We start from the raw sequence: 25,273 nt of genomic DNA on the forward strand, positions 1-25,273 counted from the left end.
ACAGTAACCCCAATAGGGATAAGGACCCTGACCGCTGTCAATTGGATAGGAGGTTAAAGAACATCTCCATATTAGGGACACAGACTGTCAAGAATACTAGTTCTTTTCCCTCGTTACCATCTGTTTTTTTGCTGTCTTTCCCCCACTGAAATATTTTTGCTTTTCCCCCTCACTTCTGACTACTTTATGGGTTTCAAATTGAACTGGAAGAGGGGAAAATCTTACCTGTAGAGACACCAACAGCATTAAAAACAACAGAATATCTAACCCCACCCTATCCAAAGCCTAAAAAATGCTTTGGTTATACATGGGCTTTAAATTGATCCCTTTTGAATGTAAATGTAAAGCACATTAAAAACACTATTGTTCTCCTTTTAAAGCAAAGAGCAGGACTTTCAGGTTAAACAATCTACGAAAGATGAATATTCCAAACCAGAAAAATTCACGAAAAATCTCTAAGAGTTCTGCGTTCTGCATTTTCTATTAGATAATGCCAGAACCTATCATACTTTATTAATGTAAGAGCTCTAAACAACATTTTAGTTTTCCCTTATTCTCACTCAAACAACACACTTGGAATACATTTAAGCACTGCAAAATCTGTTTTTTTCATTATGGATGTTTTACTCATGTGTGGAAAATCCCTGCATAATATTTTATGGATGCAAGAGAAAATGTATTAAAATAATAGTACGGGATATTGGAGGTACTAGTAACCCTGTCTAGATAACAAACATGGAAACACAAATAAGTGTAGTGAAATATGCTAACAGGTGAATGGTTTATTCACAAAGTGTTGGTAGAGATTTTATGTTCACATATTTGAATACTTTACCATGCAAGTCTTCTAACGCAAGCATAGATTAAAACAAAAAGCCATTGGTTATAAAGAAGGTCACATAACTGGCAGTACAACACAGGGTAGACCTAAATCATGAGCTGTAATGTCTTTACTTATAGGTGGTTATCAGATATATATATATATAGAAGCAATACAAGGGCTGCAACATCTCAACAATGGATGAATGATGTCATAAATAAATCAGATCATTGTCAAAGCATCCCATCATTTTGACAGCAGAACCCACTGCTATCACTTGCAATAAGCACCATTGTTGCAGGCCTATGGTTACGCAAAATCTTCCCCGGACTTGCACATTCCCAAGCGACATATGCTTCTCTTTCCTTCTATACTGCTTCATTCAGTGACAGCAGCCAACTGAAATAGCCAATACTTTTAGGTATGGAGGAGCATGTGATTCACTTTGTGTGATGGGCCAAACAGTGTTGTCACAGAGTTCATAGAATTGTGTTAACTACAACCTTACATAGTACTTTCCTTTGCTTCCAGCAACTGAATGGAATGGAGAGTAAAAAGAAAATAAGGAGTCAAAGGAAAATAAGTATACTGTATCTAACTATAAAGGGCAAGGCACTTAAAAAAATGAAGGCAAACAGAAATATACTGGTTGCTGTTTTGAGAGTATCTCCCTAGATCACTAACACACAGATCTTTTTAATCCATGTAACTGTTAGATGTTTCATCTCTTCTACAATACAAAGATTTAATTCAGTAAAGTACAAAGTCTAGAGTCTTATCTTGTGACCGCGTTTTCAATACTGTGTTGCATATTTTAAAGATGGCAGATCCTCACATGGTTTGCCTGCGTGTTTGAACTTATGAATAGTACATTAGTAGAAATGTGTCTAGAATGTTCTCTTGACAGCCGTGACCACAGCTATACTAAAATGAACAGAGGAACGACTGAGAAAAAGACATAACTATTATCTGATGCTTTTCTTGTTTTAGCTGGGCCATTTCTATGTCGTCTTTCTCTAGATTATGCATTTGAACTTCCTTTACATTCTTGTTTTGCAAAAAAACATCTGAATGCTCATAAATTTAAGATGCTCAAAGATGTTAGATGACAATCTGCCAAACATTCTTTGTTTGGCCAGATCATGCAATGATCCAATGTCTATGGAACAGCCTACAATAATCCTGAAAAAACATTCTCGCAAAACAAAACGATCAAGAAGGTTAGAAAACGATTGATTTTCCTGGCACAAGAGCTCTCTCACGCTGCTCTACCATCCTACCTCAAACAAGAGTACTGAGAAAACTCTGGCACAGAATCTGACCATTCTGTAAGCAGCCAGATTAAAGGGACTCAATCCAGTAGTATGGGTGCCGCCACCAACTGTTTTTGAAGGTGCATGTTCCAAGGTTGTCACTCTCATCTTTGCTTTGTTTTACCCAATATATACATATACACATTCTAGGTCAGTTACCTGGAACAGAAGGATAAAAATGACAGCACTGAAACAAACAGCTTAAAAACAAATAAGCCGCAGCAGTTCTTCAATATCTCCTAGATTGTAAACTTGAAAGAGCAGGGCCCTCAATCCCCTCATGTTTTGCATTGTATTGGTATTGTTCTGTCACATGTTCTGTCCCCCTTTGTAATGTACAGTGCTGAGTGAACTATTGGCGCTTTATAAATACTGTATAATAATAATAAAGTATAATAATCTTTATCTGGAAAGGCTTCTTTGATGCTCATGCAGGCAAAACTGCATTCCACTGATTCAGGTAATATCAAAGTGACTGATCTTCCATCCATTGCGATACTTTAGGAGCGGTTCCTCTTGCCTGAGTAAAGTTACCAATCTGAAGCTACAGTTCCTTCTGGTTTTTGGAGCTGTAGTAATTTTAATTTACAGAAGTGTTCTGCCAATAGAAACTGTATGCTTTAAAGAGAAGTATGGCCAAAGCTTTTTTTGGTCATACTTTCTTGTGGGTCACAGGAGTGCACTTACTTTTGCCCTCCTGTGACCCAGACTCAGCTAATAGTGAACTATTTCCCACTATCAGCTGATATAGCAGCACTGCTCCAGGGTCTGGCAATATTATCGGGATCCACCAGGCTGCCTGATTGACAGCTGACTCCAGCTCTCTTCGCATGACAAAGAACCAGAGCCAGCTACCACCTCCCCTGCCCGATGCTCCATTGGGTGCTGGAAGAGAAAATGGAGAGCAGTGACTGACAGTTACTGCTCTTCATTCCAAGCAGACCGAGAGCTGAGTGATCAGCATTCATGTAATTGCTCACTTCTCCATCTCAGAGCTGATGTGGGACAGCTACAGCATAACACCAATGTTGCAGCATGGAGGTTAGTATGTGTTTGTTTTTTGAAGCTCCGTACTTCTCCTTTAATAACTAGACGAGCAACAAGGGAGAGGAGCACCACAGTAGTTACATAGTTATTCTGGCCAAAAAAAAACAAAAGTCCATCCAGTTCAACCATTTAAAAAAAAAAATTATAATCCTACACCCACAGTTGATCCAGAGGAAGGCAACCCCCCCCCCCCCCAGCATAGCATGATCCAAATTGCTCCTGCAGGGAAAAAATTATTTCCTGATCCCCCGAGAGGCAATTGGATATTCCCTGGATCAACTTTACCTATAAATGTTAGTATCCAGTTATATTCTGTTTATCCAAGAAATAATCCATTCCTTTTTTAAAGAAATTCACTGAGCTGGCTACAACCAACTCTTGAGGGAGTCTATTCCACATTTTCACAGCTCTTATGGTGAAGAAAACTTTCTGTGTTTGGAGATTAAATTTCTTTTGCTCCAGACGTAAAGAGTGCCCCCTTGTCTTCTGTGATGACCTCAGGGTGACTAACTCTACACCGAGTTCACTATATGAACCACTGATGTATTTATACATGTTGATCATATCCCCCCTTAATCGCCTCTTCTCAGGAGAGAATAAATTCAATTCCTTTAATCTTTCCTCATAGCTGAGCTCCTCCATGCCTCTTATTAGTTTGGTTGCCCTTCTCTGTACTTTCTCCAGTTCCCCAATGTTCTTTTTGTGAATTGGTGCCCAAAACTGAACTGCATATTCCAGATGAGGTCTTACTAATGATTTGTACAGTGGTAAAATGATCTCTCTCTCTCTGGAGTCTATACCTCTTTTAAGGGCTCGTTCACACTAGGCTGTTTTGCCAACACTTGCCAAACGCCCCTATAGCGTTTGGCAAGCGTTGGTCCGGCGTTTGCGGAGCGTTTTTTAACGCTCGGCAAACGCTCCGCAAACTCCGCATGCACGGTTTAGCGGCGGTTGCTAGGCGTTTGCCGAGCGTTAATAACGCCCCACAAATGCCTATAATGCAGTTTGAGTGGTGTTACCGCTCCGCAAACGCCCCGCAACCGCACCGCAAACGCCGGCCGGGCGTTTGCGGAGCGGCACCATAGACGAGAATAGGAGGCTTCAAAGCCTCCCGACTCGTCCAGAGGCGTCCGTTTTGCCGCGACGCAAACACTCCCGTTAGAACAGCACCATGTGCTGTAATGTGCAGAATTGGCAGAGGCGTTTGGGAAGCGATAAAAACGCTTCCCAAACGCCTCTCTGCCGCCTGCACACAAGGCTAGTGTGAACGTAGCCTAATACAAGAGAGGATTTTGCTCGCTTTAGAAACCGCAGCTTGGCATTGCATGCCATTATTACGCATGTGATCTACCAGAACTCCCAGATTCTTCTTCACCATTGATTCCCCCAGTTGTATTCCCCCTAGTATGCATGATGCATGCATATTCTTAGCCCCCAAGTGCATAACCTTATATTTATCAACATTAAACCTCATTTGCCACATAGTTGCCCAATTAAACAGTGCATTGAGGTCGGCTTGTAAGTTGGAGACATCCTGTAAGGACGTTATTCCACTGCACAGCTTGGTGTCATCTGCAAAGACTGAAATGGCATTTTTAATCCCAGAACCTATATTGTTTATAAAAATATTAAAAAGTAGGGGTCCCAACACTGAACCTTGGGGTACACCACTGACAACCCTAGACCATTCAGAGTATGAATCATTAACCACTACTCTCTGAATACGATCTTTTAGCCAGTCTTCTATCCATATATATATATGGATTTTTCCAAGCCCGTAGACTTTACCTTACACATTAGCCATGTGTGGGGAACTATGTCAAACGTGTTTGCACAATTCAAGTATACCACATCCACCGCCACCCCTCTGTCCAAGGTTTTGCACACCTCCTCATAAAAAGAAATCAGATTTGTTTGACAACTTCTGTCTTTCATGAATCCATGCTCTCTGCTGCTTAAAATATTTTTTTCCAGCAAGAACTCATCTATATGGTCTTTTATTAAACTCTCCAGTATCTTCCCAACTATAGAAGTTAAACTACCAGGTCTATAAATACAGTGTAGACAGTTGTTATAACCAGCGTATACCCAGAGACTGACGCAGGTCTCCATTTTGTTGAGAATCTCTATTTTCTCCCCTCATACTTTCCCCCTTCCCTTTCTGAGAGTCACAGCGACATTTAGCCAGTGTGTATGTGTGTTAGGAGTGTCACAGGAGGCCAGGGCCCAGCAGGGGGCTAGGAGCTATAAAGTCCCCAAGGGAGATGGGGCCTAGCTGTCTGAAGAACCTGTAAAATGTAACACCTCGTATAAGATAAGGCAGGCTTTCCCCAGAGTTCAAGACATTCCAAGGAAGGCGGGACCAGCTAACACTTTTAAAAATCCATTTTTCCCCTATGTCTCATATCTTGGAATATGAGAGACTTACATAAAAACCAGATATTTCGTCAGATTGGCTAAGAGAAGACGAACAATTTGATAGGTCACTTGCCTTGTCTCGAATATATAGTAAAGCCGAAAAATAGATCTCGTGAACCGTTCAGTGTATAATTTCATAATTCATATCTAATCAATCCTCAGACGTGTCTGCATAATAATCTACCCGTGGGTGGAATGTCACTTGTGTATAGGAAAAGATATGAGCCAAAATATGAACTACACAAGATTTTGGCTCTAGTTTAGGTCCACGCCCAGACCTCCACGCCCTAAATGGGGTATTGGTCCTTGACTTCAGAGACACCCCCTGCTGGGGAACTACAAATTAGACTGTCAGGCCTAATTAGAGTAAATTGAAGAAGTCTCCCATTTTAACATCAGTACCACCTGGGGAGACCCGTGCCCTTTCGCTCTGAAACCTGGATCTGCTAACCCAGGACTTTGGCAAGTACCTTAACCCTTTCACCTCTCTCTGATATCTCTTTGCTGTGCTGTTGGTCTCTGTATATTTATATATATATCTTAGTTACATCTTTTTCTGTAAATATTGTTAGTGCACCCGTTTGACCTTTTAGTAATAAATCTTTCCTTCTGAAAGTGTTGAACTGTTTCTATAGTGCTTTATTGCAATTTACGAATTCCTGCCTCTAAAGAGAACACTACTGTGTTTGTTTAACCCTCTGCATAATCGGCCTGCGGTGACCGTATCATGCAGACGATTATCTCAACCATTATAGTGTTTTAGCTGATATCACCGAGTTTCCTCTTTCCCTGTACAAAAATGAGGTGGTGGCACTGTGAAGGGTTAATTGCGTAATTAACCTGACCCAGTAACAATCACTCAGGCTGCCGGTACATCGATTGTGGTCCAACTAGCTGGAAAATCATTGTGCAGGGTGCAGCTGGGTATGGGATTGTTACGCACGTGACAGCGCGGTTTTAGATCGGCTAGTCCTTCAGTCACGAGTTTGGTGAGAAGGGCTGGGGTCTGACGCCACGATCGTGACAGTTGTCACTGAAAGGAATTTCCCCCGTGGAAGTGTTCCTTTTCTATTAGACTAAAAAACACCTTCCCCTCTCCTTATCCTCATAACAAAAGAGGGGGTGTTCTGTAGAACAAGACAGAGTTGATAACACTGTTTGTGATTTCAGAGTAGCAGATGCATATTGCACAAATGGTTAGGAAGGAGCTCACTGGATTTCAATCAACTGAATGTTGTATATGTTTTTTTATTTTGCCCAGTCGAATACTTTACAGGATTTCTTTTTAACTAGTTGCAATATGATCCAACACCTTGCACATGCAGCTTGCCATATGTCCTGTCTAAGGGCCAGTTCACACCATAAAAATACAGCCTGCATGAGTTTCTGAATGTGTGTTTTTGGCGCATTCCAGTATGTTTGGTGCATTTCAGGTCATTTTTTCTACCCCTTTCTTTTTCTTCAATTTAAATAAGGACATGAGCATTCCAGTGCGTTTAGGTGCATTTTTGATGCGTTTTACTGCATTCCAGTATAATTCAGTGCAGAAAAAATGCAGCATGTTCTACTTTTTTTCTGAACCCAGAACGCAGTGGAATTGACCGCACTGGTGTGAACTATGGAATTGGAAACCATGTAGCCTACAATCAATGCATTTTTGATGCAGAAAAAAATGCACTGGACTGCATGTGGTGTGAACTGGCTCTAATGCTAATAAGTCTACAGTTTCTGATTTTTTTTTTCCTCTGATCATTTCAGGTTCTCCTAACTACAGTTCACAAACAGCAGGATCAATGTTACCTACAAGAGGAATATGTGGATATGACCCAACTCCTAATATTTTTTACTGCTTAAACTAAAAGACCCTTATCTACTAAACAAATAAAAACATTAGCATTATCATCTTGCTACTGCTTCTGGGAGGCAGTAGTGGTGAAATGTACAATAGTCCGCCAACATCTCTGAACAACAAACAACCAAGTTACTAGCACCTGGCTGCAAAACAAATAGAAACAAAAACTATCAAAACAAAAAATACACATAGATTAGTGAGGTTTTTTTCACACTAATATATTTTTTCAAATATAATGTTCCCTTCAAAAAGGAACTAATGACCATTACTACTCACGGTTTCTGACCTAGACACAGAGAATTCAATCTATAACAATTTCTAATGAACATAAAATACACCTGATTGGTGCACCTAGAAAAGTCTCCAGACTAAAGACATTCAACTATTTTGAACCTAAATGAGTTTTAGTCCTCATGCACACTGGTCTTTTTTACAGCTGCTGTTTTTTGCTTTTGACGTTTTTTTTCTACAGGCAGTAAACTCCCCAACATGTTATCCTATGCACATATAGACTGTAATTAGCGGTTTTTGGCTGAAACCCCCCCCCCCCCGAACTATGGGGTTCTAGAGGAGTTTTTTTAAAAAAACGCAAATGTGAAAAAATGTGGCAAAAGGCTGAAAAACTCACGTTTTATTGTGACTTTACACAGCTACGTTACCAGCGTTATTAAAACGCCCAGTGTGCATGGAGCCTTAGAACAAGCCCTTCTTGAACTCTGTAACTGCAGGCACTGTAAAACAATTCAGTCTCAAAGTTCACAGTAGCATCACTGAACACACTCTCTCAGCAGCTCAACTTCCCTTGCTCCCCTTCCCCCAAAGCACCTGATGTGTGTTTACAATAGAGATTAGAAGGTTGCAGAGTCACTGCTGGGAAGAGGAGCAAGAGAAGCTGAGCTGCTGAGAGAAAGACTTGAATGTTTCTGGCGAGAACATTTGAGGATTAATTTATCCATACAGCCTGCAGCTGTCAAGGAGAACATGTTTTGGAAGTGAAATTACTGCTTACTGTTAAGAATATGTAAATAGTTGAATGTCCATAGTCTGGCCACAGATTCACTTTAAAGTAAACCTGTAGAGAAAAATATGAAGGCTGCTATTGCTGACCTTCTTCCAAGAATACCAGTTGCCTGGCTGTCCATGACTTTTCATACACTGTCAGTGTCTAAGAATATACACCAAGTTTAGAAAGCCAGAGTAATGTCAGAACTCCTGATCTGCCTACATTTTCTAGGTCAGTGTCTCAAAAAATAATCTAATTTCCTAAAGGTTTCAGAATCCTGCAATATTAGTAAACTGCCCAATATGTTAAGTCTATTAAATAAAGTGGCACGATAAAAAAACTGTGATGTAATGTAAAGTGTAGTTATTTACAGTATCAGCTAAAGCAAACCTGTACTCCATTTATTAAAGTTTACAATACCCTGACACTTGGAAGCCAGTCTCCTAGGTGCCTAGGTCTACCTTAACCATGCTCATCTGCTGCCCCAACCAAGTGCTTCTACCTTGAGAAAGGAAAAAAATTCCTTGGGGTGCGAGGAGCAGGTGACACCCTCACCTGCCTCCCATAACATGGCACTATTGCCAAGTCATAGAGCTATCACTTTGGATGCTACCAGGCTAAAACGATACCTTAATACATTTATAGACAGTACAAATCTAGTTTAAGAGATTATTTCAAAATTTGTTGCTATGGGATTATTATTATTATACAGGATTTATATAGTGCCAACAGTTTGCTCAGCGCTTTACAATATAACAGGAGACAATACAGCAAAAGTACAGTTCAATACAAGAGGGTTAGGAGGGCCCTGCTCTTTGGAGCTTACAATCTAAGAGATAAAGGCCTCTGGACATCATAATTGCACATTGCACTTTATTTAATAAATAAGAACATGTGTTATTTTTCAGCCTCCAACTGTCAGTGCTGTTTAGTCCCCCACAGAAGAGTCATTCACATTTATTCAGTATTCTAATGAATAAAAGGGACAAGTAATACATACTGTATATCGGCAGAGTCAGATGGAATGCAGTGGCATAATCATTGACTCATGCTCAACCGTCTTAAGTGTTCCAGCATGGTAAACTCCCACCACCACCAGATGAGGTAAGAAAGACTTATACTTTTTAAAAAGAAACTTCTTTTAGTGTCTCATGGACTGTATAGGAAAATACTCCCACTGATAGGCCCCCATGGTAACACTTAAAACCACAGGTAAGGGTTGGTTATATGTTCTGCTAGTGAAGTTACAACCTCTGTGATCCATAAGAGATTTTACATTCTCTTCACACTGCAGGATGTGCATGCAAGATTTTCCAGTTAAAATGCGTCTGCTATTAAACACTTTCATTTGTACACAGACCATATAATACATGTCACCTCTAAACACACATGAATGCATGCCGACCCAAAAAAAATGCAGCCAAAGGGTGATTTATGGTTAGGATTATCTGCAGCCCCTAACCACTCACATGGCTGCACGTTGTTATCATTAAAGACATGTGGCAGAAACCATAATGTGTTCCATAAATGTGACATTAAAGGCTACATGTGTTCTCTGGCTACTAGAACTCTAAGACTAGTTAGGATTGATGTTGAACTATGTAAGTGAAAAAACTTGTCATGATTAACGAGCCTTAGAGTCAATAAAATATACCACAATAAGAAATAACTTTACCATTTCATAGGTTTCACCTGGAAACTATATAGCTTTCTAGGAAACAAAAAGCAACTAAATAAAATAACAGTTCAACCATATTTGTGCAACCTAAAATATAGTAAACAAATGTAAAATTTAAAGGGTATATATGACCAAAGGTTTTTAGTTTTGGATAGTGTAGGGAAGAATTAGAACCCATATCAGTTTTCACTGCTGTCTGGGGCTCAATTAGAGAGACTTCCCCTTACTCACTGTCCCGGAGACAACCTTTTGGCATGCAGGAAGTAAACAAAGTTTGCAACAGCAGAACACACAGAAGACATTTTTTTATCCTCTCTGGCAAAAGGGTTTCCCCAGAAAACAAATGAAGCCTCTGATAGCAGTAAATCTGACAGATGTTCTATCCCTGCCCCCATTCAATCCAAGCCTAAAAATAAAAAAAGACTTTTGGCTATAGATCTTCTAGATTGTAAGCTCTAAGGAGCAGGGCCCTCTGTTTCCTCTTGTACCAAATTGTATTGTTACTGTAATCTCTATCTTCATTTTGTAAAGTGCTGCAAAAAATGTTGGCGCTATATAATAATAATGATAATATAGATGCACCTTAAAACATATAAACAATTATAACCAAGAAAACATCATATTGACACCTGTTACTTATTTTCAGATCTACCCAATTTTAAAAATGTGATAAAAGTTATCCAGCTGATCCAGATTTTTGGATTGACTTAATTTTAGGAATCCCATCAATTGGTGCCAAGGGCTCATGTTCAAGAGCCCAGATCGTAAAAAGGAAAGCAAAAAGTACTTGTATTATAACTGCACACAGAATATGAACAGATTGTTTAAAGCATTTTCTGGTCAACTGACTTTCTTCCTTAGGTTTACATACAGTTATTTTCGCTGTTCTTATTTAAAGGGAAGGCATAGTTCTTTTTACTGAAATTTACATTTTAAAGCATTAATATTTAAAAAAAACACTTCTTGCTGATATATTTCACAAACACATCTTTGAAAAAAAATGGTGTACACATTCCCTTTAATTGTACCATATAATAAAATGAAAATGACTCAATCATTTAGTAAAAACTTTGTATCCTCTATACAATATAAATATGCTAGAAATAGGAACACATGTTAAGGCATGTTACCTGTAGTAGGGTTATAATGATCTCCATCATTAACCAACACATGGTTAAAGGGAACAATTCCAATATCAAAGGAGTGTCTAGTTAGTCCAGCAGAAAACGATATTAGAGCTGCTATAGCAGTAACTCCTAGGAGAAATAAAACACGCAAAGTTTAGAACAAAGATCACAGTATAGAACAAAGATCACAAACTAATTCTCACAACTGTACTTTTTTATGTACATTCTTTATATAATGCCAAAATGAGATGCTTGACATTTGAATGTAATTAATTGACATTCAATAGATCCCTGCTGTTCACTGACTAAATTACCTAATAGAACAGGCCCTAAGGAATAATGGCATCATTGTATTAAAATAAAATTAATATATATATGCTTCTCGGGGGATCAGGAAGGAATTTTTTCCACTGCAGGAGCAAATTGTATCATGATTTGCTGGGGTTTTTTTTGCCTTCCTCTGGATCAATTGTGGGTATAGGATTATAACTTTTTTTCTTTTGTTGAACTAGATGGACTTTTGTTCTTTTTCTATCTTCTAGATTGTAAGCTCGAAAGAGCAGGGCCCTCGATCCCCTCATGTTTTGCATTGTATTGGTATTGTTCTGTCACATGTTCTGTCCCCCTTTGTAATGTACAGCGCTGAGTGAATTATTGGGGCTTTATAAATACTGTATAATAATAATAATATTTTCAGCCAGACTAACTATGTAACTATATATTCTTATGATTCGATAAGCAATAGCAGCTTGCAGCCCCGAAATAATAATTTCTATATCCCAATCTTGATTAGCAAAATTGTCATATAGAGCTTAACAATTCACCACGAGGAAATCCTGATTAGTGGGGGGAGAAGTGATAAACAGGTAACCGTTCAATCACTGTCTGAACAGGGGAGTTTTTGGTATCCCTTTGGACACATGTAGGTCTAGCAGGAAAAGCTGAGGGAAATCTAGAGTAATGCCAGGCATGGTTTTACAGAACTTCACAGCATTCTTAAAATTGCTTAATTAACATCAAGTGGAAGGGGCAAAGGTTAAAGGTTATATTTGCAAGCTTTATTGACTTGCGTCAGTATACTAAAGGAGCCAAGTTTTATTGCTCCTTTATTATTTACATTCTTGGAAAAAAAGGATATTTGCTAAGGTCCCTAAGAGGTAAGCTTTGACTTGCATACCATTATATTTCCTTCATGTGTAGAAGGAAGGTGTCTTTTTTTTTGTATGGTCAAGTTTTATTAAGGCTTCCAAACAGTACAATTAATAAAAGGTGTTTGAAATACAGCATCAGTCATATTCAAGACACACACAATGTACAGCAGGAGTCATACATATGTATGTAAAACAAAAGAAACAAATTATCGCAAACGTATGCATCAAGGCAAACAGTAGCTAAGCAAGGGACAACCCATACACTGTCAGGAGAGTCCCACCACCTGATATATACTTTAAAACTGTATATATATTTTAAAACTGTATAAGAGGGAAGAAAAGAAAAAAAAAAAAAGGGGGGGGGCGGGGAATGTAAGCATTCACACTTACTAACACTCGGGCAATAAAAATCACAGAAAGTTGGGGTTAAACATAATGCCAATCTGAGTCATAACGGGCAAAGAGTATCAGGAGGTATGAAGGGATATATTTAATCATCTGGGATCTCTGCAGAGCAGTATTGCCAACAACCCATCCATACGACTCTGAATTTCTCTTGCTGATTCCTAGAAGGTGTGTTTGCTGAACATTGGCAAGAAAATTATTTAAATAAAATATATGTATATAATTACCTATAGATTCTGGAAAGACGTCTACTGTTGGAGGACCTGCAAAATAAATAGAAACGCCATTATATTTTATTTTATTTGGAATTATGAAAAGTTGTCCAATATTTGTATTAATTTTAGTAATTGGCTGTTTTATCATTTTATTTGTAGCTAATTTGTAGTTTAACTCCAATGAGATTTATTGGCCTGGGCCCCCATAAAATAACCTTTATACTAAAGATGTAAAGTAAGTTACATCCTTGTCTTTTTTAGTAATGGATTTCCAAACAACAGATCCAATTCACATATACACTCACATCCTAATGATTTACAGAGCACTGATACTTTATTACATAGTCAAAATACATATACAGTTGCAAGAAAAAGTATGTGAACCCCTTGGGATTACGTGGAGTTTTGCATGAATTGGGCATAAAATGTGCTCTGAACGTCATCTAAGTCACAACAAGAGAAGAACACAGTCTGCTGAACATAATACTACACAAACATTAGATGTTGCCATGGTTTAATTGCACATAACATGGAAACATTCACAGTGCAGGGAGGAAAAAGTATGTGAGGCCCTAGCTTAATGACTTCTCCCAGAGCTAATTGGAGCCAGGAGTGAGCCAACCTTGACTCCAATCAGTGTGATGATATTGGATGTGTTGCTGACAGCTGTCCTGCCCTTAAAAAACACACACCTGTTTTGGGTTTACTGGTTTTAAGAAGCACTGTCTGATGTGAACCATGCCTCGCAGAAAAGAGCTCTCAGAAGACCTACCATCAAGAATTGTTGACTTGCATGAAGCTGGAAAGGGTTACAAAAGTATCTCCTTGAGCCTTGATGTTCCTGTGTCCACGGTAAGACAGACTGTCTACAAATGGAGAAAGTTTAGCACTGTTGCTATTCTCCCTAGGTGTGGTCGTCCTGTAAAAATGACTGCAAGAGCACAGCGCAGAATGCTGCATGAGGTAAAGAAGAATCCCAGAGTGTCAGCTAAAGACCTACAGAAATCTCTGGCACATGCTAACATTTTTGTTGACACATCTACAATAAGGAAAACATTAAACAAGAATGGAGTACATGGGAGGACACCACGGAGGAAGCCATTGCTGCCCAAAAAGAAGATTGCAGCTCGTTTGAAGTTTGCTAAAGAGCACCTGGATGTTCCACAGCACTACTGGCAGAATATACTGTGGACAGATGAAACCAAGATTGAGTTGTTTGGGAAGAATAGACAACACTATGTGTGGAGAAAAAAAGGCCCAGCACACCAACATCAAAACCTCATCCCCACTGTGAAACATGGCGGAGGGAGCATCATGGTTTGGGGCTGCTTTGCTGCCTCAGGGCCTGGACGGATTGTTGTCATTGATGGGAAAATGAATTCCAGAGTTTATCAAGACATTTTGCAGGAAAACGTACGACCATCTGTCCACCAACTGAAGCTCCGCAGAGGATGGGTGATGCAACAGGACAATGACCCAAAGCATACAAGTCATTCAACAAAACAATGGCTGCAACAGCACAGAATACGCCTTCTGGAGTGGCCCAGTCAGAGTCCTGACCTCAACCCCATTGAAATGCTATGGCATGACCTTAAGAGAGCGATTCACACCAGACATCCCAAGAATATTGCTACACTGAAACAGTTTTGTGAAGAGGAGTCGTCCAAAATGACTCCAGATCGTTGTGCAGGTCTGATCTGCAACTACAGGAAACGTTTGGTTGAGGTTATTGCTGCCAAAGGAGGGTCAACCAGTTATTAAGTCCAAAGGTTCACATACTTTTTCCTCCCTGCACTGTGAATGTTTACATGTTATGTGTAATGAAACCATGGCAACATCTAATGTTTGTGTAGTATTATGTTCAGCAGACTGTGTTCTTCTATTGTTGTGACTTAGATGACATTCAGAGCACATTTTATGCCCAATTCATGCAAAACTCCACGGAATCCCAAGGGGTTCACATACTTTTTCTTGCAACTGTATCATATAGCAATGTAAAACAACAATATGAATTTCTGTAGACTATAACTATAATAAAAACATTTTGTTTTTTATTATCTACTGCATCAAAACGGATTTGAACAACATGGTTGATGCAGAGCAAACCAAGTGCTTGGAATACATTTCTCTGATTTAGACTGGCAAATCTTTGAAAATTAAACATGTTGAAAATATTGGCTAGGCTGGAACAAGCAGTCTAATTTACAACTGCTTATGAATAAGTGATGTAACCCATAGCATCCAATCCGAATCCACCATTTACTTACCTGATTTAAAGCCAAAATTTCGGCAAAACCTATTTTCGCCATCTTCCCCTCCCACCCCCTACATGGTAACCCTCATTGGCTGGTCTGCTTCTGGATCATTTGAGGACTGCTGGCCAGTCAATGGGAATTATTCATGTCACACAGGCAGTGACATGGACAACCAGAAGAAGCACCCAAGCAAGGAGGAAGACCTGGCACTCGGTGATCACATGACCACGGCTTAAGGGTAAGTGAAATCAGGGATTTTTTTTTTTTTTTTACCAAATGATCAGTTAAAGTGGGCAAGAGGGACCCTGGATTTGGACTTTAAGCAGAGTGAATTCTGATTGGTTGCTCTGGGGTACTGCACTTAAGAGTTAGCACTGATGAATAAGAACTCTAAGATTAAGAACACTTTATTGAATAAGACTAGTTACTTTAATCTATGCTTATCTTCTAAAAGTAAGACTTTCTTCACTAGAAAGTTTTTCTTTTTTATATTTCACTGTTATAGATATACACTTACAATAAACATGCATAAAGAGATAATATATCACTTTGAAGAAAAAGTATTCAAGATACCAAGGACATTTTTATTATATGTAAGAACATGGCCCCATTGTTGCATCCTATCAGTGAGTGTAGCTTATATGGACATATGAACATTGGTCAGATTTGGGCATTGTGATTTGAGGGTGGGCTAATGCAAGTCTGAAAAATGAGATAGGAACAGAACTGTATTAACTTAATACTTACTTAATACACAGGAAACCAATTTTTCAGTTACTTTTAAAAGCCATCTAATGCTATGCTTGGTCATTTGTTTATTCAACTGTGTACATTGTGCAAATATAAACGTATAATTTTGCTAGAAGAACCCCTCATGTAATTCTCGCAATGAAGATATTATTTGCTCCCTTGTGGTCTGGTAAATATACCATTGAACATGGTTTGTTCTGTTTATAAGTGCAAAAAATACTTGTTAATTTACTACAAATAGTAAATATTAATTTATTACTTGTTGTTTACTGTGCTGTCATGTCTGCGTGCAAAGCAGGGGTTATGAAGATAAAGATGGCGGTAGGGAGAGGAGAAGAGGAATTCAGAACTGAAAAAATGGTGTTATCATGAGAAAGAGGAAGGCAGGAGAACACTATTTCTGGCACATCAACAGAAATTGTTTCTGGTTATAGAAATAAAACATGAGGACGTGTGCATGTATTGCAGATTACATACAGTATCTATATTCTTTGACATGATTTAAAAAACTAGTTTTCCACTGACCACTTTCACATCCCTGCTGTAAGAGGTTATGGAGGAAAATTAAGCTGTTATAATTTAGTCCACTGACTATTCCTAGTAGTATACTTTTAAAGAGAATATTGGGAAATACTTTGTATACAGTGTCCCCAAGATATAAAGAAAAAGGTCTGAATGTCAGATACCCAATTCACCATTAAAGTGTTATAATTTAGTCAACTGACTATTCCAAGTAGTGTTCTTTTAAAGAGAATATTGGGAAATACTTTGTATACAGTGTCCCCAAGATATACAGAAAAAAGTCTGAATGTCAGATACCTAATTCACCATTAAAGTGTTACTAAACCCACAACAGTAAAATCAGTCTGTATATGCAGTAAAGCATGCTTGTTATACTCACTGTGGAACCTAAAGGGTTAATCCTCTGCATTGTGTAAAAATGCTGTTTGATCCTGATTTCTCTGATCCTCCCCTTCTTCCAGTGCCTGCCTCCTGATAAGACATATGTTGTGGAGACACTCTGTACATGCTCAGTTTGGTGTGTATTGCTAGAGAGGTTTTTTTTTTTTCTTGGGAGAGTGCATGTGATCAGCACAGGGTCAATCAGCACTGTCCAGACAGAGGTCAGGGTTTCTGCATTCTCCTAGAGCAGAAAGAAAACTCCTCCTACAAGCTTTAGCCAGTGCTCGGCTGTGCATTGATAGAAGTCACAAGACTGCTCTAACTGCTGATGAGAAAAGGTCTTTAGCAGTTATATTTACTAAAATAATTGCATTTCCATGTAGTATGTACTGTGGGAGACCAGATATAATGAATGCAGTCCAGGGTTTAGTAACACCTTAAATCAGCCAATCTGTACATGCTGGTGCTCTGTCCATTATTGCCTATGAGGCATCATATAATCCCTGTTGATTTCTGTATAGAGTTTGCGTCGGATATTGGTGCCCCAACTATATGCTTGCCTTTTACAGTGAGTTTGTCTGGAACATATTAATATTATCTAAAAATTGCTTCCCATGTACAGCCTGCTTAACATTGGTAACTGACAATTTAAATATAAAACTAATATAGTATAATAATCTCTAGAGCTTTTCACCCAAAGAGTGAAATTACCTTTAGGTTCTTTGGTCGGCTTGGGATATCCTGTAAAACAAAGACATTTCTTACAATTAAACTACTAGCAATTGTACCAGATCATGAATTTAAAAAAAAAGAAGGAAAAAAAAAAAAAGGATAGTCGTTATGTACCATGGACAAAAGCCTTAGTATGCAGCATGCACTGAACAGAATCTGAACTATGACTTTAATCTGTCTCTAACAATGGGGTTATAGTATATTGTATTATAACTTTAGTTTTAGTGATCCATCATTTTCTCAAGCTCAAATTTGTTGTGCTATTTGGATGAATACAGTCATTTAGAGGCTGCTCAATAAACCATGTCAGGACTTAGAAACATGTGCCTCTCTCAATGTTCCCTAACTTCATGTGTAGATAAACAGGTTCACAACATTTGGTTCTGATAACTCACACATAGCTCTATTCCATGACAAGAAAGGGCTTTTATGATTTGCTATGAAGTTTCTTATATTACCCCATGATAATTTGGGACTTTTTATGTTGGGGCTGATCTGCTTGAGAAGAACTGATTGATTCAGGACAACGATGATGTTAAATTTTCTCTTTTCTTCTTTAGAGGAATAAGTAAAATAAAGAATTTAATGATCAGTACTTAGTCAACAGAATGGAACCAATGTTAGAAGCTACCATAATCCTGTCTGAAATTAAAGGTAGCAACAAACTTGACAAGAGCAGACCGCACATTCACATGCACGCATTTAGACAATTGACTACTAGTCTGTATATACCCCTTAATTTCTAAGCCATTTTTCAGCTGCAGTGATCGTTTGACTGACAATTACTTGGTCATGCAACACTGCGCCCACATAAATTTTTATCATTTGAGGCAGACAGAGCTTTCTGTTGATAACCACTGTTTTCTTTTAATATATAAAAGTAAAAAGACAAAGGTCTGGGATTTCTTATATTTTTCATTTATTTGTTTTTTAAGGGTTAGTTCACCTTTACCAAAAAAAACTGCCTATGCAGATAAGGGGCTTCTGTAGATAAAAGTTAAATATTATCCTTGCGAAAGGTGTAGGCCATCTGTATACCTCCTGAAGCCTGCCTGGAATACCCACAGAACATGGCTAAGTGAAGCCTAGTCATTACTGTTCACCTCCCCATCACAGCAGTGAGGTCACAAACTCAGAGCTACTTCATCAGGGGAGAAAAAGCACGTTAGGGGGTTTAAACTAGAGAAAAAGCTAATTCCTGTGTTGGTGGAAGTGAGCAGTAACAACTAGAGCCAAACTTGTTGTAGCAACGTCCTGGGAATATTCCAGCCAGGCTTTGGGAGGTATGTAAATGGCCTACACCAGAGGTGGGCAAATGTGGCACTCCAACTGTTGTACAAGTCCCATCGTACCTCTGATTCTGGGAGTCATGCATTTAACGGTCAGTCTTGCAATTCCTCATGGGACATGTTGTTCAACAACAGTTTGAGGGCTGGAGTTACCCACCCCTGGCCTACACCACTAGCAAGTGCATTATTTAACTTCAGTCAGCGCTGCACAGTTGGTTTTGTATCTACAAACCCCCCTTAACTGCCTTGGCAGTTATTTTGTAAAGAAGAACTAACCCTTTTAAAACAATGATCCTATAATCATTGGTGGCCCTTTAACCGCCTCCTGCCTGCCATATAAGTAAATGACAGACAGGCAGCGATTCTCTCATTCTGGGAGGACGTCATACAATGACCCCCCACCCTAGCTGTGCATGCATGCCTCCGGGGGCACGCTGCGATCTGTGGTGCGGTGTGTCCCTGTGACACAGCGGATCACCGATTGCAGTAAAGAGTCAATAACATAGGCTCTATCATGTGATCAGCTGTGTTCACTCACAGCTGATCGCATGTAAATTGGAAATGCAGGTTATCGGTACTCCTCTCCTCATGCTGACAGAGCATGAGAGGAGAGCCAGTAAGCGGCATTCCTCAGAGGGGACATATACACTGATCATCAGGGCACTGATCTTCAGTACCTGATTATCAGTGTAGCCACCATCCATGCCACCAGTCAGTGCCCATCAATGCCACATACCAGTGCCCATCAATGCCACATATCAGTGCACATCAATGCCGCCTATCAGTGCCAGTCAGTGCCGCCTATCAGTGCCCGTCAGTGCTGCCTAATAGTTCCAATAAGTGCCGCCTATCAGTGCCATTTATGAGTGCTGCCTTTCAGTGCCCATCACTAATGCCTGTCAATGCCCATCAGTGATGCCTGCCAATGCCCACCAGTGCCTCCTCTTCAGTGCCACCCATCAGTGCCCATCACTGCAGCCTCATTAGCGCACATCAGTGAAGGAGAAAAATTACTTATTTACAAAATTTTATAACAAACTAAGAAAACATTTTTTTAGTTTGTTTAGCAAAAAATAAAAAACCTGGAGGTGATTGCATACCACCAAAAGAAAGCCCTGTCTGTCTAAAAACAAATGATAAAAAATTTTGTTTAGGTATAGTGTTGCATGACCATGCAATTGTCATTCAAAGTGTCACAGAGCTGAAAGCTGAAAATTGCCCTGGGCAGGAAGGGGGTAAAAGTGCCCAGTAGGCAAGTGGCTACCATCCCAACCAAATCTTTAAAAAAACATAACTGGTGGTCAGTGGCACTTTAAAACACCCATTCTTTAAAAAAACAATCCTACAATCATTGGTGGTCAATGGCGCTTTAATCCCCCCTTCCCCCTTCAGCTTTCAATCTGCTCTAATCCACTTTCCTGCTGTGTTTACAAACTTTAAGTACTCCCCTTCTTACCCTACTGCCATTATAAATGGGCAGAATGTTTGTAACGTTTACACATTTCCACTGTTCATGGCTTCAATTTTATTGTTATCGCAAGGCACAAAACCACTGTACGCGGTGTCTGATCTGAGCTGTCCAATAACAGCTCAAACACAGTGATTCATGGTGCAGTGGCCATCAGTGTGTGTTTTCTGCAAGACTGTTCATAAATGGTGCTTTAGGTAACAGTGCACCTGTCCACCATTTTTTTACATTATGGCTTAGTGTGCTCAGTATTTACTTTTGTCATAATACCCATTTGTACAATGAGTGAAAGGTAACTTAGTTCATATTCTGTGACTAAAGCCCCGTACACACAATGAGAATATTGGACAAATGATTGTCCGTTTCTTTTTGCATGTTAGTCTCATATCAAAAGTCAAGAGGTTACTAAAGTTATGGTATTTCTTGTACGACAGAAAAAAAAATTGAAAGTGATGTAATGTATTGTATTGCATTTTGGGACAAAAACTGTACTAATTAATCAAAAATTTTACAATCTGGCATTGTACACAAAACATTTTTGTGCTTGTCCCTTTAAATAATTTCAGATGAAAGCTGGGTACTAATGATCAGACTATTGTACGATCACTTCAAAAGCGGTATTTTCTGTACGATTTTCTGATTGTGTGTACTAGGCTTAACACTTATAAACACACACTAGAGATTCATAGTGCAAAAAAGAAATTGAGGGCATGTAGTCCTGGCATCACCCTTTATCACTCAATATTTGTAATTAGTCAAATGGCTTACGCAATAAAGTGTTTGATAGGCTTTGCTCTGCATCACAAAGTTTAGACTTCAGCAGAAGTGGCCACTGATCCCCTTTAATTGGAATTTGTTACTACAGTAGGACAATAAAGCTATCACAATTTCATGCACTGCTACATCTGTTTTAAATGTTTACCAGTGCTAGGTGTTTACACTAACAACATACAGACTGTATTTTACACTAAATTTACCGGGTGCTCCAGCAAAGCCTTTAGACATCTCCATTTCTTTCTGTCCATCGGCACCTTGTGGTCTTCCTGATCCAGACTGGATGATTCTTCCTGGAGGGCCAGCTTGACCGTGTTCCATAATTATGCCATTTCGTCCAGGAACCAGAGGTATCACAATAGAGCCAGTTGGGCTTGGTGGCTCTGGTTTGGATGATGGTGGCTTTGGTTCTGTGTCAGTTGGTTTCTGAGGTCGTTGTGGTTCTTTAGGTTGTTCAGAGAGTGAAGGTATAACATGTGTAGTTTGTGTTGCCTCTTCACCTTAGGGGAAGGACAGAAATGCTGTTATTTTACCATACATTAAAGCAAATCTAAATTTGTTTTTCCAGTTTGGAAAGAGTGACCAATGTCAGTTTTTTGCCATCTGTGCCTCATTAGGGAGCTCTCCCTTCACTTTTTAACCTTTAAAAATCAACAAGTGAGAGAATCTCTTTCCAACATGAGGGAAATCCTGTTATACAGTTGTCATGGGAAGAAATGCCCCATTGGAAATTTTCTCTCTGTTCTTGTTTTAGTAGTAACTGAAAATTTTGGATGTAAGAGAGAAGTTTGTGATTACAAGAAAAACATTTAAAATCACCTAGGTGGATGCAGACTCTATCCAATGCTGCATCTGTCCCCGGCTGCCTCTACAACAAGAACTGACAATCAAAGACTGCTGACCGGTTTTCAGTGAGCAGAGAGCCAGGGACTGTCAGTCACTGGCTCTCTGCTCTGCCTTTCTAGGGCTCACTGGAGCACCAAAAGCTGGCTCAGGCTCTCAGTGGCTTGCTTTAAAGTCAAAATCTTTCCAGAGATCAATGACCTCAGCTAACAGCGGGCTTTAGGGGACACAGGTGACTGGGGGCAAGTGGAATATATTTGCACAGAGCACAAATCACTTTATCCCTAAGAAGAATCATGGCACATATGTTTCCACTTTATTGGGGCACTTTTCTTTGCACTGGTACTTTTGGATTTATAAGGACACTTTAAAGGCCATATATTTTTGACTGACTGCACGGTGATGATTTTGTTGTTATTGTGATTTGCACTATAATTATTTAAGAGGTGTATAGGGTGAGCGCAGCCTTTTATTTATACAATATTATTAAAAAAAAATATTGGGTGGAAATTAAAAAATACTTCCATCTTCCTGCAAGCTGATCGGTTCAGAAAAAAATTCCATTGGAGTTGCATCACTGAAAAGGCTTTGAAAAAGAGTGAACAATAAAATAATAAATAAATAAAAAACTACCCATCAGTGAAATGTTATTCTAAGTCTAGTTGTCTGTCCAGTAGTTGTTTTTGTTTTATTGTGATTTGACCCTTCAAAATGCAGCTCACAAATTTTTAATGAATGCACAGTTGTATTGCTCACCTCACTGGGTCCAATACTAAGATTTTGGTCCTATAACTGCCCTCCCTGCTTTAGTAGTTAACATATTCTATTTGAACTGAACAAAATGTCAATAGCAGAGGATAGGCTTAATAATCATTCAATTTAAACAATGGTCTGAAGGAGAACACATACAATTAGATGTATCTTTCTTCACACAGTAAATAAAAAAGGATCAGCGAGTTTAAGGTTTGTTTTGCCAAACCTGTCTTATACTGAAATTTGCAGATGTTTGTACAAACAGGTAGAACTAACATTTCTTTTCCAAAAATAGTTCTTTGGTGAGTAAGTTATAAATTAGACCCAAATCTGGCAAAATGACAATTACTATAAGCCAATATTTACAAATTGTGTGTTCATTCATGAATTTGTGATGCTAATCATTACCTTCCCCAGGCTGGTGCTTAATAAGATCCTGAAGATCAGTAGCAATACTGGTGATCTGAGTTTGGAACACCTGGACTGAATTCTTAAGGCCATAAATGTCCTTGGAATGTGACTTTATTGTCCCATTGATGTTGTTTATACAGTTCCATAAACTGGTAACATGTTTGTTAAGCCCATCTTTAATTCGTTGCAGGCTACCAGAAATTGTATCCAGCTTTCCACACACACTTTCCAGCTTAGAAACTCTGGCATCAACATTAGCAATTTCTGTTCGGATTCCCTGGGTATTATCTGTACATTTGCCTTTGTCAGTAGTTAGGTCATGCTTTAATACTTCAAACTTGTCTTGCAGATCACTACAACATTTGCCATTCACAAAAGTGTCTGAGGTATTGTTAAGACGTTTTGCTACGTTATCTACCTTTGCAGAAAGACCAAGCTGAGTGTTCTTAACAGTGGAGTCCAGATTCTTCAACTGGTCTTTCATGGAGTTAAATTTTTCATTTAATAAATCAACATTGTCTTCAATTCTGTAAAGGTCAAATTTAACCACGCCCAGTTCACTTTGTAAGGCTTCCAGATCCAATGTCTTGTTCTGGAGATGTTCAAATTTTTCATTCATTGTATCAATCAGTGACTTTAAGAAGACAGAATTGCTCAGCTGGGTCTGAACCAAGACTTGATAACTATCACCATCAGCCTCCTTGTTATTTAGGTAACTATTCTTGCCAAACAGTGCTGTTTTGAGCTCGGTATCAAGCCTTTTTATAGCATCCTTTAAGCCATCAATGTCTTCCAGGACAGTACCAGAAAATGAATGACTGGAATCAGAAGAAGCATGGTTATTACCAAGTTCATCCAGCCTGTTCTCTAGGATTTGGAATTTTTGGTCAATTAGACTGTTCATATCTTCTATGCTAGTATTAATTAAACCTCTCAGTGTTTCCTCAATGTAAAAGCAGTGTTCCTCTGCATTTTTTTCTGTGACATTTACTTTAAACTCTAGGTCATTAAATCTTTCATTCCATGACTGGTCTGGGTGCAGGACATTAAGACGTTGCACTTCACTGTCTATTCGGAAATTAAGGGTTCGATGAGCATCAGCAATTCTTTCAACTTTTTCATTCAGATCTTTAAGAGTGGCATCAAAATCAGCATTCTTACAACAACTTGAACTACCATTTGGAGCAGTCTCCATTTGAGATTTCAACCTGTTTATTTCATTCCGCAGTTCTGTATCTTTTTCCAAAACCAACTCTTTGACTCCTGAACAGCTATTCTCATTCTCTTCACATTGTTGTTGAATGTTAATTAGTCTATATTCACAGGAATTTTTCAGATCAGCCATTTTTCGGTCCATACCCTCCATCATTTCATTTCTCAGAGCTTCTAGTTTGTCATCCAGATCTGCCTGATGCACATTAACACTGGAAGCTGTTCCTATTGGTCCATGGGATATTTTCTCAAGATCAATTAATCGTTCCTCATACAAATTGATCTTTCTGGTCAGGTCTTCAATTTGCTCAGACTTTGTCTGTAATTCTTTTCGGGCACTTGTTAGTTCAGAAACTATATCTTTCGTTCCATCCTCTCTCTCAGCACTCCCAGAAAATCCAGGCAAATAGTATTCTGTCTTGCCACCGGTGGCACTAGCAGTTGGTGCCAAGTTGTTTAGCCATGCATTTAAAAACGTACTGACATCTTCCTGAACCGTTATCTTTAAGTTTTCATTCACTCCTGACACAGAAGTTTGTAGATCGATCATAGTCTGTGTGAGTCGAAGTACCTCTTCCTCAAGACCCTGAATTTTTTTCTCCTGTGCTTCATTCAATTCTTGAAACTCTCGCTTGGAGTCTTGAGCTTTTTGTGGTTGTCCATTTGGGTCTGAAAAATAAAGCAATTGATATAAGTAAAACTGCAAAGAAACAAACTTCACATAATTGTAAATTATGTAAGCATATTAATTCTATTGGTACTATATTGTTACCATATTCATAACTTATTTCCACAGTGAGACAAAAATATCCATAAGACCAAAGTATATAGACAGTACTCTATATTCTTGTATG

At 38.9% G+C, this 25,273-nt stretch overlaps 1 protein-coding gene across 1 annotated transcript in view; it reads right to left on the bottom strand.

Moving 5' to 3' along the window:
• The window catches only part of EMILIN2 (elastin microfibril interfacer 2), a 95,220-nt gene that overhangs the window by 13,143 nt on the left and 56,804 nt on the right, over positions 1 to 25,273 (bottom strand). The window contains exons 4-8 of the mRNA XM_089678212.1: positions 23,205 to 25,088; positions 21,404 to 21,700; positions 17,649 to 17,678; positions 13,042 to 13,077; positions 11,262 to 11,387 (exon numbers count right to left, since the gene is read on the bottom strand). Of these exons, the coding sequence (XP_089534338.1) occupies positions 11,262 to 11,387; positions 13,042 to 13,077; positions 17,649 to 17,678; positions 21,404 to 21,700; positions 23,205 to 25,088 (2,373 nt within the window). The remainder of the gene's footprint in view (positions 1 to 11,261; positions 11,388 to 13,041; positions 13,078 to 17,648; positions 17,679 to 21,403; positions 21,701 to 23,204; positions 25,089 to 25,273) is intronic.

Source organism: Staurois parvus, unplaced genomic scaffold (assembly GCF_062004578.1).
Source record: "Staurois parvus isolate SC_StPar_1 unplaced genomic scaffold, SC_StPar_1.0 ptg000015l, whole genome shotgun sequence".
Lineage (NCBI taxonomy): Eukaryota > Metazoa > Chordata > Amphibia > Anura > Ranidae > Staurois > Staurois parvus.